This window comes from Arachis ipaensis, chromosome B9 (assembly GCF_059453495.1).
Source record: "Arachis ipaensis isolate K30076 ecotype BB chromosome B9, ASM5945349v1, whole genome shotgun sequence".
NCBI lineage: Eukaryota > Viridiplantae > Streptophyta > Magnoliopsida > Fabales > Fabaceae > Arachis > Arachis ipaensis.
The window spans coordinates 6354769-6374268 of record NC_142444.1 but is presented as its reverse complement, the minus strand read 5'-3'; the positions used below and the strand labels follow the sequence as shown (position 1 = coordinate 6374268).

Here is a 19500-nt window from a genome sequence, read left to right as displayed (position 1 = left end):
TTTTGTCAAGTTATACCCTTACAGACACACCCCTTCCCTTTTGCCATGGATTCTATAGAATAAAAAAGAAAAGAATTCTAAATGTATGATTTTGTTTCTTGTTAACCTACCACTATTAGTATCAGATAGTGATGCAATATAGAAGAGTGGTAGCTAGCAATCAAGTTTGTCATTAATGTACTCTCCCTCTTCCCCACTTCCGCCGGCGGCAAACAAAACACCAAACCAAGTCAAACCCTTCAAAACCCAAGCCTGACAACCGACTTTGATACATCATAATGTTGATGATTCTATACACCTTGTTTATGATATGAAATGGTGACCTTGACTGGAAGGGCCAAAAAAAAAATAGAGATGCAAACATGCTTGTCCTAGAGATATAACTTCGATCTATCAGAGCTCTCAGGAGTTAAAGGAGAACAGTCACCAACAAAATTTCGGTTCAAATCCTTATATATCCATTTTAAAAATAAATAATTAAAAATACAATGCCTAATTCAAACAAGTAAAAAATACTAACTAATATCAACCTCATGGGTAAAATACAAGCAAAGAACAGACCATTCTTTTACACAATCCTTGAATCTTAAATATAAACAACCGTATACCATCCTTTTACACCAATCCTTGAATCTCACAAAAGACAGGAAATGGACTCTTTCTCCGAACAATTAAACAGATACAACACGAGCCTTGTACATGATTATGTAAGCCATGTGCCAATCACCTAGAGACAAACATCATATAACAATTTATTATTAATCTATTATCTCACCCACAAATAATAACGAGAAGAAAAGGATGGATTAAACTATAATGATTGAGCTAAGCCGGTGAAGGAAGAAAAAGAAAGAGGAACTCATGCAAATTCGTTTTTTACTTGGTATGATAGGCTCAATTGTAAAAGGGGATGATAGATAATTTTTTCATATTATCCATATCCACACATTAATTCTGCATATTCTCACCTCCTCCAGATAGTCTAGTGATGTCGTCTTCTATTCTGGGTTTGGGGTTGTCATCATCAAACTCTATCCACTTCCCTACAAACAACAAAATAACTATTAAGTTACTTTGAAAAGACATGGAGGAAAAAAAAAATCAAGAACATAATGTGTTATCCAAGATCCACACCATTTTCTTGCTTGACCCAACCAACATAATGTCCCGAATCAGCACTTCTACCCTTGTGGGTCAATACGGCAACCAAATCATATATTCCAGTCATCTGCGTAGCTTTTTCACCTATGGACACAGACAATGAGTGTCAGAAGCAGATAGAGGATTGATAACAGGGAAAAATAAACAAAAAGGAAAGGAAGAAGATAGCAGAAAGAGGAATGTGGTCAATTTTACCCTCTTCCATTGGAGCTACAGATGGCTCGCCTCCTCCATTTGAAGATCCCTGAATCAATGAAACAAATGAAGTATATGGCTTGTAGCTACTTATGCACAACAAGGTATGTGTGTCATATGGTATGGAATGGGAGTCTAAGTTTCCTCACCTCTGCATCTGCCATTTTTTCATCGTTATCCTTTTGAACTGAGCTTTTCTCACTGCCTTTCAGACCAAGCTTTTTTCCTTCCTCATCTCTTAGGAGCTAAAGTAAAATGCCCAGAGTGAGAACATAGACCACACATTTTCGTAAAGCAAATACCAGAACAACCAGAATTTTCAAATGAAAAAACAGTGTGTAAACCTTTCTTGGGGCTTCCAACTTTTTGCGAAGATCATCAGAACAAAAGTCATAAACATCCAACTCCAAAGGATAATCCACTTTCTGAGATAGCCAAGCACATTCACAAATATAATGTAAATTAATTAACAATATCAAACCAGCACCAGCTCTATCCATAAGTACACAAAAAGGGAAAGATAGTGAGCTATACCCGCAAAATCTTGGCCTTTTGGTTGGACTCTCTCTTCCAGAAAAAACGGACAAACTGAACTGTCAAATACCTTCAAAAAGAAAGAGTTGAAATTGATCTCAGATTTGCCCCCCTTAAGCAATTAGCAATGAAGAAATGAAGCTCAACCACGAGATGCACTATCGTATACCAAGGGAAAATACAACTACACCCTAATACAATGGAGGCTAAATTATGCTACATTAAAATGTAGACTAAAGTAAACAAAAGCCAAAATGTAAGAAATATATCCAAAACTGAATGCCAACCTTGGCAAGGCATTGATGCGTGATTCCTTCAAGTAGTTAGCACTACGGCCCAAAGCAGGGGAAGCTTTCTCCAATTCTGATTTTAATCCCTGCATAAGTCAGCTGGGTTAACAAATAGAGGAATCATTCATCATAAAGAAAAATTGCGTAGAATCCACTACATTCAAACAGTTTAAAATTTGTACACACGAATTATGTTGTTCTAACTATAGCATTTCTAATTCTAATCAGTCGACATCACAATCATTGTTTGGGTTATTCATGACCAAGAAATATTTTTTTACTAGAAATCTCTTGGTGGAAGTGTACTCTTAATTTTGGCATGAATGTCTACATTTGAAGTTACTTGTTTGGCATAATAAGCAAAAATCATGGATGAACAGCAACAGGCCAACAGCAGTAAAGATTGAACAGAACCATAGAAAAATAATATCTTGAATTTAATGTAATTTTCAGAAACCCCCTGTATATTTGCACTTTAACCAATGAAATAGTATTCAGCTTAATAATCAAAAACAAAATTATCAGCAGTAGCTTTAAGCAAGAAAGAGGCTCCAAGGAAATCGGAGAGAAGAGATAAACAGATCAAGAACACTATCATGGCTGACAGAACAAGTTGAGCATAAAAAGAGGGCACAGACTTGCAAGGTGAAAATACATTCTTTAGTTAAAAATATGAACAGGATTGTCTATGGAAAAACAGAGGCCTCATTCCTGCAATTTATTAAATAACCCTTACTTGTTTTATTCCTTCATGCAAATGGTTCACCTCCTGAGATATGTGGCATTTAAGTGAATAAACAGATTCTGTTTCTGAGCTTTCTTCGTTACTCTCTTGGCAATGAATCCTAATAAGAGGTAAAAAAAAATAATCTCACAATACATTACGAATACGATTACTATAGAACATTAGAGGCCAACCATTCCACAATAAGGTCTATGTATACCTGCTAATAAGTTCTATGCCAAAAAGAGCCTTCACAGCATCAGCATTTTCACTGAGAAAAGATAACATGTAAATAGAAGTAGAGTATTCATGAAAGAAATAGGTGCATGGAAAACAAACAAGTAACATACAAATGAAGACTTCTTTTAAACATGTAGCACATAACTTTTTTAAGCTAGTAGGACCAGAGTTCATTTATAAGACAGAAGGGCAAGGATTTGAAAACAAAAATAGAGCCTCAATAGTACATATACTAATATAAAACTTCTTTGGGGGAAGAAACAGTATTATTAACAAGGGAACTCTCTTCTCCTATCTCTCCCCGTTGGTTGCAGGGTTGCAAGTATTCTCTTTTCTACATGACTATATCTTCTTTGGTAGCAGCACAATCGCCACCATTATTTGTGCAATTGCTGTAGTCTTTCTTATGCTCTGCGCCTTCGTTCCTCGGCTGTGCTATGTTCTGTTCATACCATCCTTCTCCTCAAAAATATATTATATTATCACTCCTAACTCCTTATTTTTAAGTGATAATTTGTTGGATAATTATATATTTCTGTTTTATTACCTGTGTTGAAAGCTATGTGACAATGGAATTATTAATGAAGAATTGTGCATTTTATTTCAAGTTGAATCATGTCAAACGTGATTATTTATGATATCTTGTATAAAAATGTAATATTTTGTTCATTTATTATTCATGTTTTCCATCTGTCACAATTCTACAATTTACAATTTTACAACTTCTGATTCTAGATAAAATCTAATTTTTTACAAGTTGACCTTCGTCACAAATAAATATGGTTACAAGAATTGCAGCAATTGCATTTAGTTACTGAAAAGCAAGGGCAAAATTACCTGGATCCATTAGATCTTAGAGACTGAGAAAGTGTATATAGAAGTTGTGTCCAACATTCTTCAGCATCCTGTTTGACATGGAAAATAACATGAGTCATTTATTTTAAAAAACTAAACTAAACTAAATTAACAAAGTGACATTCTACATATAAACCTGTTGCATGAACACTCCATTATGCAGCTGGCCAAATTGAGGGTACTTCTTCCTCAATAACTGGAAATGCATTAACAAATCAGAACAAAATCACTTTCCATCAATCATAATGAAACATGAATAAAACAATAACCAGGTATTAAAATACATATAATATACGAAGAAAGAGTTTCAATTCACAATGAGAGCAACTTATCCTCATGAAATGTCACAAGAAATGGAAAATGATAAACAATGATTTCAAAACATAAGCAGAGGTGATAAATATGGGGAACTATAAAAGACGGGTCCTACAGAAAGACTTCCATCCTGAAGGATAGACAGTACGCAGAAATCATATTTAACGGAGTCTTCTCCCAACCATTAAAGGAAAGGCTCATTCAATGCCTATTCAATGGAAAAAGCACTACTTTGGATAATTCAAGAATATCCCACAATTTATTTCCCATGAAGCAAAGAGTAAGTGATTATAAAATCTTACAATAATGAAACAAAAAACAGCAATATTACTCTTTCAAGAGGTCTAATGTATACCAAATGAATAGAAATCAATTCATCAAAAAAGTACCACAATAACAAGTATCCAAATATTTGTACCAGAATTTCAACAATAATCAACCTAATACATATTATGAAATTTCAAATGTACTATTATAAAATCATAAACAAATTGCTTTCAACTGAATTGAAACCAGAAGTTTGAACCAGAATTCTAAAGATATCTATCCAAAACCAATGTGTTACTAGCACTTCAAATATGCACTATTGTGCATAGATATTGTAACATTCCAATATAGAAAGGAAAAAAGGTCATCCCAAAATCGTATGACATCATAACATATAAGGATGGAAATAAAAAAGATTCTTAAAAAATATAGCAGCAGTCTAGTTAGATAATGTACCATCCAAAATTGCATTGGCGCCACAGGCTTGACACTTTTATCAAGCTCATTGAATAAGTCACGGGTAGCAACTGTCAACAGATGAGAAGACTGGTCAACATCATTGTTCCTTCCTGAATGTGAGTACCTGAGTCCAAGAGAGTTTGCATACATTGTTCAGGTATAGGCCATAAATGCATGAAAGAAAGTTGCCAACTAATGTTAAAGGACTCACTGAATCAAAGCTGACTTCAACTCTGGCACAGAATGGAGACATTGTAATGTTGAGTTCATATAACAGGTATTTCCCAAATTGAAAAGGCCAGCAGTATGTCCCTGGAAAGAAAGAAAAGAAAGAAAAGAAAAATCAGATATTAAAGAATGAAACTAGTGTATGACTCAAATAAGCACAAGTTAAATTTGAACAAATAAAAGAATAAAATTCAATGTTCCATAGACAATAAGGCTCACCCAATAGTACTCGGCCTCAATAGTCCGGTAATCAAACGCATGAATCATAAAACTAAACTCATAACAGTTTACATGAGGAATCAGAAGCTTGTAAGCGTTTACATTAGAATTGTAAACTCGATTACAGAACCTAATTATCAGAGTTAACTCGAGTTTAATAACAGAATATAGATATAAAAACAACCATTTGGTCTTAAGATGGGTAAATGTGACATCACATTGGACCCTCGGTTATTAACAACACCAAAACATTCATTCAATGGTAATCAATCCAAGCGGGTATCATTTTAATAAGAAATTCGAGTGCAAAAAAGTGACATTTAACTATCTAAGGAAAAATGTGGTATCATGCATAAATGGACAACTAATACGATGTTACATATAACTTTATCATACCATAAACATAATTGCTCTGTATTTTGCAACTGGGAAGAGGGGAGGGGGAGAGGGGAAGGAACAACTGTCCAGCAATTAGACCTACGGACTATTTATGTTAGGATTAAAGAAGATCTATGTTGATGTGAACATAAGAAAAATTAACATATCTTCATCTAATTATCTCAAGTGGGATAACACAAAGTCCAAGATGATCAAAACAAGAAATCATAATACAACCAGAATACTGAGGAGAAGTTGCAATCTGCAACCACTTTTTACACCACTATCCAATACAAGGCTCCACCAAAATTATTTATAGACCATGAAATAGTTGACATTCTTAGGAAAACAAAAATGAGTGGAAAGAAACGAGAATATTGCTCAATCATTTATTTCCAAAATTGAAGATCATAGTTACTTGACCTGGAGCTAATTTAAAAAAAAAAAAAAGGAGTTAGGGAAAGAGACTATTGTCATAAACAAATTGAAGATGAAGGCGCTATTGGCAAACAATACACATAGTTTCTAACTATTAGGGGGTGGGGGTGAAGATACACCACTAAGTTTTATAAATGGCTGATATTAAGAGGATTTAGAGCTAAACTATTAACAAACACAAGCATTCCTCCATTCATAAACATAGAGTATAGACAAAAACAGCTTAAACTTACAACAGCAACTACTTGTTCTTCTTCAGGAAGATCTTCAACAAAAACAGTTCCCTTCTCTGGAGACTTAATAATTTCATCTGCTGTACCCATCATCATTAACTTTTGTCCCTGCCAAAATAGATCATGTAGCTAATTTCAGATAAAAGCAGCATAAAAAATGGTTGAATAGTACTAAAAATTACATTACAGCACCACTAACCTCTTTCACTCCTAATGTTGACCAATCAGCATCATCCTGCATTACAAAAGGAAATAAAGGAACAAAAAGGGAGTTCAAAAACAACTCCATTCCAACTTATAGTAGATATACTTTCACAAGATCTATTCAAAGTCAACTTAAGCAAAAAAAGATTAAGCATATTCAGGCTTCAGCATCAGTTGGTTTGGTCACAATCTAACATTCATATACTAACCTTTAACAGACCACCCTTGACCATAATTTTTTGTCTTTCAGGAGGTACCCCAGTTAGATCATATAATTGGCACTTAAAAACATAAGGAGGCTGGGTAGTATCAATTTCTACATCTTTGAAAAGCTCCTTTTGCCATTTTACACTAACTGCAGACAAATATTTACTTTGGCAGTGAGAAGTATAATAAAATATACGTAAAGCATGATGTGAGGAGACAAAACAACAATTGATGAAGCAATAATCAATAATAGTGGTAAACTGAATTTCAAATCTTATGGAAAAACCAAGACCTGCATAGTCATCCACAGAATACAATTTCGGCTCATAACCTGTAGTCTTCAAGAAATGCAAGACAATGCGTTTTATACTTTAAAAACAACTATACAGCAGGTGCAATGTGCCAGCATAGTTTCCTGTCACTATTCCTAGGAAACAGATTGACTTCAAAAGAAGCTAAATGCAGCTACATCTCCACAGCCCAAGGTTCACACAATCACAATACACCAAGGAATACAAAACAATAATAATAAACAAACCACAAAAACATTAAAAAAATATTTTAAAAAAAAAAACAGTGATGCCAAGTCCAACGAATATATGACACTCAGTAACTCGTCCAAAAAAAAAAAAACAAAAAAACAAATAAATCGAGCTCAAATCCCTATATCCAGTTAAAACATCACCGATGAACACAGATTTTCATTCCATTTGGTATACTACACAAACCCGGTAACACTAAAACCCTAAATCACACCGATTACAAACGCACAGCAAACAATTAAAAAGAAAAAGAAGAAAAAAAAAACAAATAATAATAATGATGATGATGATAGTTGTTAAAAATAACTGCATAGACGAAAGCATGGAGAAGGAATTTTTCTGACCTGGAATCATGGTGGCTAGAAGGATCGAAAAGCAGGAAAGTGTGATGGAAGAAGGGAAAATAAGAGTTTTATACTTTTATTTGTTTGTGAACAGAGAAATAGAGAACGAAGTTGGCTTGAACAAAGGGCAAAACGAAACGATACGAAACGTGTTATTGTAATTTCTTTTTTTTGGACGGTGTATTATTGTAGTTTCGTGTGTGGGTTTTTATAGCTGAGGCGAAGATGGAAGATGAACGCATGGCCCACTTCTTCTCGTTTGGGTTGCTGTTAACGTTGGATAACTCTCTCAAGATAAACCGTGGGAGATAACTAACCGTTTGGTCTAGTGATTGATTTATTAATTTTTTAAAATAAATATTTTATTTAGTTTTTGATTTTTTTTTTAGAGATAAAGAATTTATTTGAGTGTTATTATCAAAATAATCTTTTTTAAATAATATTTTTTTAAAATAATTTTTTATAAAAATAAAAGAAATTTTATATTTAGATATTTTATATTAGAAGATCTTTTTATCTATCAATGTTTGGATAAAATAAGATAAAAATATTTTTTTATTTATTTATTATGTAAAAAATATCTTTTTTAAAATTCTTTTAAAAAAGGATATAAATTATAACTTCTCAAAAAAAATATATTTTTTAATATTTTTATTTTTTCTATTAAAAATTTGCTAAACACATTAAAAATAAAAATATTTTTTTTATCAATTTAATAACGTCCAAACAAGCATAAAAACGTACTTTAATCTCCCAAAACTTCAATTAAACCCTATCCATCTATAAAATTATACAAATTGACTTCTATTCTCGATTGATAAATGGGTGCTCATTTAATGTATATAGTGAGGTGCTAGATGTTAATACTAATTTGTTAAAAGGACTAAAAATCCCTGGTCAAAACTTAGAGCTTGTTTAGGTGAGCTTTTAAGAAAATATTTTTTTTTGAATTTTTTTTTTAAAGATCTTATGGAAAAGTAAAAGTAATTTTATGTTTGGGTATCTCATGCAAAAAGATTTTTTTATCTATCAATTATGTTTGGGTATAACAATATAAAAATACTTTTTTGTTTATTTATTACATGAAAAACATCTTTTATTTAAGAGAGAAAAAAAATCTTTTAAAAAAAATGTAAATTACAGCTTCTCAAAAAATTTTATTTTTCTAATACTTTTACTTTTACTATTATATGAAAAAATATATTTTTTAGCAAAATAATGGCACCCAAACAAACACTTAAGACCCTAAGGTAGCGTTTGGTGGAGAGATAGAGACGAAAAGACTAAAACTGAGAGACAGAGACTAAGAGACAGAGATTGAAATAAATTTTAGTATTCTATTTGGTGCAAAGTGGAAGATAGAAACTAAAACAAAAATAAAACTCTAATTTAATTTGCACAAAGGGTAAAATTAGAATTAATTAATTGAAATAACGGTATTTTAAATATAAAATGTTGTTAAAATTTCAGTCTCTATCTCTAAAAATTTTAGTCCCATGTGTTTCTACTTTTTGGAAGTACTGAAATACTGAAATTTTAGGGATAGAGACAGAAATTTTAATACCAGTCTCTGAACCAACAAACATAATACTGAGTCTCAGTCTCCCTACCTCAAAACAAACGCTACCTAAGTATTTGTTTTGAGGTACTGAGACAGAAACTAAGAGACTGAAACTCAGTATCACGTTTGTTGGTTTAGAGATTGGTACTAAAATTTCTGTCTTTGTCTCTAACATTTCAGTATTTCAGTACTTCCAAAAAGTGATGACACAAGGGACTACAATTTTTAGAGATGAAAACTGAAACTTTAATAACATTTTATATCTAAAATACCCTCATTTTAATTAATTAATTCTAATTTTACTCTTTGTGCAAATTAAATTAGAGTTTCATTCTTGTTTCAATTTCTGTCTCCCATTTTACACCAAACAGAATACTGAAATTTATTTCAATCTCTGTCTCTTAGTCTATGTCTCTCAGTCTCAGTCTTTCCATCTCTGTCTCTCCACCAAACACTACCTAACTACCTTTGGCTCTTGTTACTGCTATCTTTCTCTTCTTTCCTTTTCTTCTCCTTATCTGTTTTTCAACTCCCCTTGGCTCAAACTCACATAGTCATATTGGCCTTCAAGAGAGATCATAAAAGAGAGAATTAGTTTGCCTTTTGCGTCCGTACTTTTGAATCTGCCTCTGGTTCCTCTGTCTATTTCGTTTGCCGCCCTGTGTTCTCTTCTATTTTTGCCACTGCTAGTTGTCCTATTCGACTGTTCCGCCCGTGCTTCTGAGTCTAATTCTCTTTAGCTATCATGTTTCTGATTTGTTCTTTCTATTTTCTTTAATTAATGGTGAAAACAGATGTAATAGGCAAATAGTTAGAGTTATGATGATTTGTTTTATGATTTAAGGTGTAAAAATTGAAAATATATTACTGATAAATGAGGGAGGGATAGATAAAATTGGTGAATAGAAGTCGTTCAGAGAAAAAAAAGTTGTCAGTGTTAAAACATGTCACTGTGACATGGTACATCAAATTTCACCGGATACATAAAATGGGTCACTGTTTATCAACTCGAAATAGAGGTCAATTTGTAAAATTTTATAGATAGATAGAAGTGTGGTTGAGGTTTCGGGTGATTAAATCATTAAAATATGTTTTGTCTCTCGAAAAAAAAAAAAAAGCAAGGACAAAATAGGTATTTACTTATTTTTTTTAAGTGTTAGATGTTTGAATCTTAACTAATTACAAATTCTTAAATAGAATTCTGATTTTAGGACGGATTAATTTTTAATCAGTTGAATTGAGAAATATTATTTTTAAAAAAAGACCTGTAAGAGATTATATTATGAATAATTATTTAAATTTTTAATTTATCAATCTATTTTTTAATAATTAAAAAATAAAATTTAGAATAAAAGTTTTTTTCAAAAACATTGAAAAGATACAAGTTTTGATATTTTTATTTTAAAAATAAAAATAATTAAATCGGTGAATTAATTTTTTTAATACTTTTTCTTATATTATACCCTTTATTTTGTGACTAGTTTAAGAGGTTTTTTTTTTTAAAATAAAGAAAATATAGGAAAAGTGAGAGTAAGTTGAAAAATTAGACTTATTTTAATATTTATCTTGTATAATTGCTTACTAGACTATCTGTAATTATCATCAATTGTAAAATAGTCACACTGGTTCTTAAATTATGGTTATAGTCTTTGTATTTTGTCTTTTTAATTTATTAATGTAAGATTTATTTTGATATAAAATAAAGTATATTTTTTATCTTTAATATTTGTGATTTTTTTAAAATATTCTCTAACATTTAATTTCATTTAATTTTATTTCTAATGTTTTTGGTTTATTTAATTTTATTTTTAATGTTTTCAATTTGTATAAAAACTATTTTTATAATTTTTTAATATTTTATTTAATATTTTATATAAATAAACATCCAGACATAATTTTGATACAAATAAAAAATATTAAAAATAAAATTAAATACAACTAAATGTTAGAAATATTTTTAAAAAGAATTGTAAATATTAAGAAAAAAATACTTTATTTTTTGATATGTTTGTCATCTAATGAGATTCAATTATTTGAATAAATTTTTTAATAATAACTTTAAAAATTATTATTTTTTTTGAAGTACTACACATAGAAGTTATTTTGGTTTACAAGTCATACAAGTTGGGCCAAACCTACAAAAAAGACGCTCACTCATACAAGCGTGTTAACACGTGCTACTCAAATGTTTCCATAGCGCGCTTCGCGTTTTTTCTTCTCCTCTTCCTCATCCTCCTTCTTCTTTGCGTTTCTCCTCTTTTTACTTCGCGTGTTTCATCTTCATCGTCGTTTTTTTATTACTGTTGTTGTTGCTACATTTTTTTCCTCCTTCTCTTTCTATTGATTTTACAACATTATGTATTTTTTTTCTTTGTTTGATTTTTTCCTCCCAAGAAGAATTATGAGAATATGAAATAAGAAGATGAAGAAGAAGAAACAGCAGAAGATGAGGAGGAGGAGGAAGAGGAAGAGTTTTAAATTATGCAGAACTTATCAGCACACATATACCGAAAATTTTTAAACAATACACCCAAATATTTTCGTGTTACACCCAAATATCTTCGTGTTACACCCAAATTTGCTGTAATACAAACAATTATTTCCTCTAATGCTGCATTTTTTTTTGTTCTTTTTTTTTCTCATTTCTTTCTTTTAGTTGAACAAATGTAAGTTCATCACCTTCTAAGTAAATTTGTACCACTATGTGTTTTTTTCTTTTTCTTTGTTTGATTTTTTTTTTGTTTTTATTCTTATTAAAAGAGTAAAACAAGAAGAAACGTGAGAAGATAAAACAAGAAAAAAAGATGAATAAAAAAAAGATGATGATGATGATGATGATGAAAAAAAGAAGAAGAAGAAGCAGCAGAAGATGAGGAGGAGGGAGAATAAGAGTTTTGAATTATGCAGAATTTATTAGCACACATATACCAAAAATTCTTAAATAATACACCCAAACATCTTCGCGTTACACCCAAACATCTTCGCGTTACACCCAAATACAGAAAAATATTTTCTTTAATGCAGAACTTTTACATTACATTTAATTCAAACCATCAACGATGAACAAAAATTTTCACAAATAAAAACAACATTATTCACCTACAGAATCATAAACTACTAACGAAAATATTAACTAGAATTGAACCACACCTCAGCCACTTAATTGGATTCAAAATAATCAATTTTGTTCTGATTCAATTGACAATCTGAACTTGAATTATTCGTTATTTTCAACAATGAGATAGCTGATGACGGAGGAGAAGGAGGAAAAACAAGGAGGAAAAGAAATTTCAATAAAAAAAAGGAGAAAAAAGAGGAGGAGGTATTGATAAGAGGGTAAAACAAGAAGAAACTTGAAAAGGTAAAACAAAAAGGAAAAGTTGAATAAGAAAAAAAGAAGAAGATGGTGATGGAAAAAAGAAGAAGAAGCAGCAGAAGATGAGAATAAGGAAGATGAAGAATTTTGAATTATGTAGAACTTATTAGCACACAAATACCGAAAATTTGTAAACAATACACCTAAATATCTCCGTATTATGCCCAAATTTGTTGCAAATATAGAAAAATGTTTTCTCTAATGCTACATTTTTTCTTTTTTTTTTAGTTAAACGAATGTAAGTTCATCTTCTTCCAAGTAATTTTGTTCCATTATGTGTTTCTTCTTTTTTTTTTTTTGATTTGTTTATTTTTATTCTTGTTAAAAAAGTTAAACAAGAAGAAACTTAAGAAGATAAAATAAGAAAAAAATGATGAATAATAAAAAAAGGAAAATGATGATGATGATAAAAAAAAAGAAGAAGAAGAAGCAGCAGAAAATGAGGAGGATAGAGAAGAAGAGTTTTTAATTATGCAGAATTTATCAGCACACATACACCGAAAATTCTTAAAGAATATACCCAAATATCTTCGTGTTACACCCAAATTTACTGCGAATACAGAAAAATATTTTCTTCAATGCAGAACTTTTACATTACATTCAATTCAAACTATCAACGATGAAATATTATTCACCTATAGAATCATAAACTACTAACGAAAAAATTAACTAGAATCGAACCACACCACAACTACTTGATTGGATTCGAAACAATAATCAATTTTGTTTTGGTTCAATTGATAATCTAAACTTGAATTATTCATTATTTTCAACAATAAAATAAGAAGGAGAATGAGGAAAAGGAAGGAGGGAAAGAAATTCCCATGAAAAAAAAAGGAGGAAGAGGAGGTGGTGTTGGTAATGACGATAACGAAAGATAAGCGCGTTGATTGAAAAATCTGTTAAATTATGAGGCGCGTAAAATTGATGTACTAGAAGAGGCACATCTGATGTGCAATAGAATATATAGACCTGTATGACTTGTATAAGTAAAATGTTTGTATGCAGAAAATAATTGATCTTTTTTAATACGATAATAAATGATTCAATGTAGGTATAAAACTCTTTATATATATTTTTGAGAATTATTTTGATGTATTTTCTATTGTAAAATAAATAAATAGAGAAGATAGAATAATTATGAAATAGAAAAATAAAATTTAAAAATTTTAATATTAATATTCTTTAATATATGTATTTTATTATAATTTAAATTCTATATTATACTCAATAATATATTAACTGTTATATGCACATATATTGTTTACCACAGCACAAATATATGTTTGCTTTTGTTTTTCAGTTTTTCTTTTCCGTCGTGTCTTAGGGCTTGTGAACCTATCTTCAACATTACTAATGTTTAGTCCACCTTTAAAAATTTAAAGTTTTAAACCACCTACCTTTGAAAATTTAAGCCACCCAAGATGAATTTGAATGATTAACGAAGGTCATGAATCATTAAATTATGAGCATTCATATTATAACATTTTCAAATTCTTTCCCTTTTTTTCATGCTTTTCCTAAGGATGATATTTTTATATCTCTTCTTAATAAATTGAAAAATAAGTGATCACCAGCTCACCATAGTAAATTAGTAGAGTAAATTATTAAAATGGTATTCAAAAGTTTATATACTTGACAACAAATAAATCTTTAAAAGATTTAAGGACGCGATAAAAGGAATTAGATATAAAATATATATTTAAACAAAAAATAGAAATCATATTTTGATATAAAATTTTTCAATTATTATTTTAAAAAATAAAATATTATTATCCTTAAAATTTGGTAATTTATGTCAAGTGATTTTTTTTAAAAAGTTTTTTATTGTGAATTATCATATTTTTTGAAAAATAAAAAAGAAAAATCTAGAGACCATATTTTGTTTCGATTTGTTTGCACTTTTAAAATATTTATTTAAATGTCAGCACAAAAATTCAAATTAAATGGATAAGTCATTTGTTATATAAAAATGTTTATTTTGTCACTTATAAAAAATACAATAATTATTGATTAATTTTGTTGCATTTTCAAATTATTTATTAGCTCTTATCGATAATATTTTTTATATACCTTTTTATCAACGACGGAATCTTTTTACAGGGTATTTGAAAACCTTCTAGAGTTCAATTTCTTTCTCGTGTTTAAAACAAAAATAATTAAATTAGTTTAGATAGAATTCAATTTAATTCTATTTTTTTTCTAAAATTAATTCCAATTCAAATAGGTCTAATTTGAAATTTCATTTCATTGAATTTCACTTAAAATTTAAAATGCCTAAAATATCCTTATAATCTAATTACTTTTTTTAACTTTATTTTTTCTCATCACTTGCTGCTCTTCGACACACACCCTCTCTTCTCTCAACACCTTCATTTTCTATAGTTTTCTTTTTTTCTCTTCTTTTTTTTTTTTTTTTTTTTTTCCAAAGATAAATATTATTTTATTAATATAAAATAAAAGAGTTTCCATAAGGAAGTACAAAAGAATTGGGTATTCCCATTTATCATCAGCTGTGACTGAAAGACTAAGAGCTTAAAGAAGAGTAAAGTAAGAGTAAAGAAAAAGTAGCATCTATCAGGTATGGTTCACGAGTTCACGCACTAAATTGCTAGCTTCTTTCACTATCTCTGGTGCTGGGCTTATTACCTTCTCAAAAACACATCGATTTCTCGCTTTCCAAGTGCTCCAACACAACGCCACTATGAGGAGGGTCTTTTGTCTACCGTCGAATTGAGCCACTGCCCAGGATAAGACTCGTTGCCACCAATTGAAAAAAGTTTCTTCTTCTCTCATCCATAGGTCAGGGGTTATTAAGCTTAGGCTCCATATTATTGAAGACAGGGGGCATTGGAACAAAGCATGAGAAATTGATTCAGCCTTCAACATGCATCTTGGACAAGTGGCAGGAGTGGATGCGAACCGGCTGTGAACTTGTTGCAACACCGGAAGCTTTTCATGAAGACTTTTCCATAGAAAAATCTTAATTTTATGTGGTAATTTCAACTCCCAAATGCTATTCCAGACTCTGTTGTGTATGTTCTGAGACCTCAATGAAGTAGGAGAATGAAAGAATCCATAAGCAATTTTGTATCCTGACCCAACTTCATATATACCAGATTTTGTCCAGCACCAATTAACTTCATCCTCTTCCTCTGTTGGTTTGATTGAAAAAATTTTATTGCATATATCAACTGAAAAAATCGACTCAATCAGATTTTTATTCCAACTTCTATCAGGATTTAGTAACGCACTAACGTAATACACTTGCATATTTGGCGGGATTGTGAGTGCATTTTGAGGGACATTAAGGGGCACTGGTGGTGGGAGCCAGGGGTCATGGAAGATGCGAACATTAGTGCCAGAGCCTATTTTCCATAACAAGCCTTTCTCGATCACCTTGCGCCCTTCAAGAACACTTCTCCAACCCCACGACGGTACGCTTCCTATCTCTGCATGTAGGAAATCTGTATATCTGAAATATTTAGCTTTGAGCATTCTTGATATAGTAGAATTAGGGTATTTCATTAGACGCCAACATTGCTTGCCCAATAAAGCCAAATTTTGCGCCCTTAGATCCTTGATCCCCAGCCCTCCATCTTTCTTTGGTCTCGTCATTGTGTCCCATTTAATCCAAACCATTCTTCGTTCTGCGCCTTTTTGACCCCACCAAAATTGTGAGAGCATGCTATGAATCTCAGTCAACAGCGTGTCCGGGAGCTTAAAACAAGAGAGTGTATAAATAGGAATCGCCTCCCCCACCGCTCTCAATAGCGTGTGCCTGCCACCTGATGACAATATACTTCTTTTCCAACCCATAATCCTCTTCTGAACTTTATCCTTGATAGCTCCGAAGGTTGCTTTCTTTGATTTTTGAACTATAGATGGTAGTCCCAGGTATTTGTCTTGTGCTCCGATATGTTCAATATTTAGTGTCTGAGCAACTGCTAGTCTTGTGTTCTGAGGAGTGTTGTGACTGAAAAAGATAGCCGACTTATTCAAATTGACTTTTTGCCCACTAAAACCCTCATAGGTCTCTAGCAATTCTAGAATGCTTTGGCTTGTATTAGGTGCGCTCTTGCAAAAAAGGATTGAATCATCAGCAAACAAAAGGTGATTAATTGTTTGGCATCTCCGATTAACTTGAACTCCTTGAATTAATCTGTTTTGCTCTGCCTTGTGTAGCAAGAAGGAAAGTCCTTCTGCACAAAAAAGAAAGAGATATGGAGATAGGGGGTCACCCTGTCGGATGCCCCTATTTGGCCTAAAATAGCCAAATGGTTGACCTTCCACAACAACAGAGTAAGAAACAGTCGTTACCAATTCCTTAGTCCAGTTAATCCATTTAGCATCAAACCCCAGCTTATCCATAATATACCATAAAAAATGCCATTCAACCCTATCATAAGCCTTGCTCATGTCTAGTTTAATAGCCATCTCATGCTCTGCCCCACTTCTCTTATTTTTCAAATAGTGCATACATTCGTGGGCAATTAGAATATTATCTGAAATGAGTCTTCCTTTGAGAAACGCACTCTGATTTGGACTTATAATTTTATTCATAATACCTTGTAATCGGTGCACCATAACTTTAGAAATAATTTTATACATAACTGAAGACAAACTGATCGGTCGTACCTGAGTCATGTCACTGGCATCTGGCACCTTTGGAATCAAACAAATTTGAGTATGATTGAAGCTTTTTAAAATTCTGCCACTGTGAAAGAAACTTCTCACTGCCTTAAAAACGTCACCTCCAACTATATCCCAGAAAAAGTGAAAAAACTTAGCTGTAAACCCGTCATCACCAGGAGCACTCTGAGCATGAACACTAAATGTAGCTCTTTTGACCTCGTCCATAGTTACTGGCCTTTGGAGCCTACGGTTCATGGAAGCTGTAACCTTAGACTCCAAATCCTCTAAGTATGGATTCGGATCAGCCGAACAAGAAGAAGTAAAAATATCGCAAAAGTAGTCCTCAGCTACCTTTGCAATATCCTCCGGTTTCGATGCAATCTCATTGTCCCTCCCCACTAATCTCCAAATTCTGTTCCTTCGCATCCTTGATTGAAATTTCTGGTGAAAGAATCTAGTGTTCTGATCTCCTTCTTTTAGCCACTTGATTCTAGATTTTTCTCGCCAATAGCTCTCTTCTTTCAAATATGCCAGCTCCAACTTCTCTTCCAAACTGGTAACCTCCTCTCCCCCATTGATTCCAGCCACCCGCAACTCCTCTAGTTTAGCTTGAAGGTCCTCAATTTCTTTCCGGGAGTTTGTTTTGTGAGTTTTCTGCCATTGAACCAGTCTATGTCTACAAACTTTCAACTTTTGGGCCAAGGAGAACATAGCCGAGCCTACAACTTCCATTCTCCACACTTCACTGACAATTCTCTTGACATCCTCTTCTCCACACCAACGTTCCTGGTATTTAAACCGCCTTTTACTATGCCAGGATTGAGGTTCGGTTTCCATCAAAATTGGAGCATGATCCGAGCCTGACTCTGTGAGCCTGTGCACCACTGCATTCGGAAACTTCAACTTCCATTCCATCCCAACTAAATAGCGGTCAAGCCTCTCCTTCACCAAATCCTCTCCTTGTCTTCGATTTGTCCACGTGAAGGGGTGCCCCACCATTCCAATATCCACCAATTCGTTACTGTCAATAAAATTAGTGAATGTTGCAATGGTGGTTGCTGATTTTTGGCCTCCACCCTCCTTTTCCGCTTGGCTTGTTATAGCATTAAAATCGCCTGCTATTACCACTTTTCCTTCCATGTGTTGGCTCATTGTTATAAGCTCCTCAAACTGTAAGGATCGAATTTGTTCTGAACAACTCAAATGGACACCAATGAACGCCCATACCTCACTGCTTCCGACTTCCTTAATTTCGGCTGCCACAAAAAATTCTCCACTGCTAATAATTTGAACACTGATGCTGTCCTTCCAAGCTAGCACAAGTCCTCCTGCCACTCCTGCCGGGTTAACAATATGCCAGTTTTCGTAGCCGCATACCCGAAGTTTTGCTTCCACCTGTCGAGATTGGTTCTTTGTTTCACTTATAAACACAATCTCGGGGGAGTGGGATTTACAGATCCCTTTTAAGGTGTGAATTGTCAGGGGTCTCCCCAAACCCCGACAATTCCAAACTATAGTTCTCATGGCGCCTTGGGTGCCATTTGTAGGCTGGCACCCTCCACCATCTGTTCAACTGCATTTTCATCCTCTGTTCTTGCTTTCTTTGTAGTTACTTCAGCTATACCACTCATCAACCTTTTTTTGGGTTCACTTTTAGTATCTGACTCTGCAGCACCTTGTCTTGCTAACCTTTTCCACTTCCTGCCTTTTTCTGTGGTGAGACACTCCCCAATAGCGAATTGCATAAGCTGCCCTTCATCCTCCTTGGTATTGGACTGACCAGCTATGATAACCTCCATGCATTCTGTTCTAGAATTGGCTGATTGAGGTGACTCAGGTGCTGCCCTGTTACCAGTGTCTTGTGGTTTCAAACTTTGTTTCCCTTCTTGCATTGACATCCCTGCAAATTCTTCCAATAAGCAGTTTAAGACCGGTTTTTTCTTACGTTGAGTGGCCTTATTCTGGTTTTGGGTTGAGTTGTTGAATGTTCTTTCTCCTTCAGAGTAGATTCGCGTTCCCACTTGGCTAGCTTTAACCCATTCGCCAATGTCATCCTCTTTTACCATCTCACTCTCTGTGTCCTTCAGCAGATCAT

At 32.6% G+C, this 19500-nt stretch overlaps 2 protein-coding genes across 4 annotated transcripts; both read right to left on the bottom strand.

The window, feature by feature from the left end:
• Positions 1 to 435: 435 nt before the first annotated feature.
• Positions 436 to 8134, bottom strand: LOC107617344 (ubiquitin carboxyl-terminal hydrolase 6). 3 transcript variants are annotated; one of them, XM_088497805.1, is made up of 18 exons: positions 7834 to 8134; positions 6950 to 7095; positions 6736 to 6771; positions 6537 to 6644; positions 5252 to 5352; positions 5038 to 5164; positions 4136 to 4195; positions 3982 to 4049; positions 3125 to 3175; positions 2917 to 3025; positions 2178 to 2266; positions 1891 to 1960; positions 1701 to 1781; positions 1506 to 1601; positions 1357 to 1405; positions 1135 to 1245; positions 969 to 1043; positions 436 to 727 (listed from the first exon to the last, which is right to left on the bottom strand). In XM_088497805.1, the coding sequence occupies exons 1-18, from the start codon at positions 7841 to 7843 to the stop codon at positions 672 to 674; spliced, it is 1443 nt and encodes a 480-aa protein (XP_088353931.1). In that variant the 5' UTR covers positions 7844 to 8134; the 3' UTR covers positions 436 to 671. The 3 variants fall into 3 exon arrangements, with proteins under 3 accessions (XP_088353931.1, XP_088353933.1, XP_088353932.1); XM_088497807.1 differs by lacking the exon at positions 6736 to 6771 and having other exon boundaries at positions 6537 to 6665; positions 6928 to 7095; positions 7834 to 8099; XM_088497806.1 differs by lacking the exon at positions 6736 to 6771 and having other exon boundaries at positions 6537 to 6665; positions 6946 to 7095; positions 7834 to 8099.
• Positions 8135 to 15347: 7213 nt separating this feature from the next.
• Positions 15348 to 18929, bottom strand: LOC110269271 (uncharacterized). The gene is made up of 2 exons (XM_088498598.1): positions 17409 to 18929; positions 15348 to 16847 (listed from the first exon to the last, which is right to left on the bottom strand). Exons 1-2 carry the CDS (start codon positions 18927 to 18929, stop codon positions 15348 to 15350), a joined length of 3021 nt encoding a protein of 1006 aa, XP_088354724.1.
• Positions 18930 to 19500: the final 571 nt, after the last annotated feature.

Coding starts and splice junctions, on each gene's coding strand:
- LOC110269271 (XM_088498598.1), bottom strand. CDS start 18,929: ATGAGAACTATAGTTTGGAATTGTCGGGGTTTGGGGAGACCCCTGACA. Junction 16,848..17,408: donor ATGCCAGTGACATGACTCAG/GTACGACCGATC, acceptor CTTTTTTGCAAG/AGCGCACCTAATACAAGCCA.
- LOC107617344 (XM_088497805.1), bottom strand. Junction 5,353..6,536: donor AAGAACAAGTAGTTGCTGTT/GTAAGTTTAAGC, acceptor CTTTCTTTCCAG/GGACATACTGCTGGCCTTTT. Junction 1,246..1,356: donor TGTAGCTCCAATGGAAGAGG/GTAAAATTGACC, acceptor CTGTGTCCATAG/GTGAAAAAGCTACGCAGATG.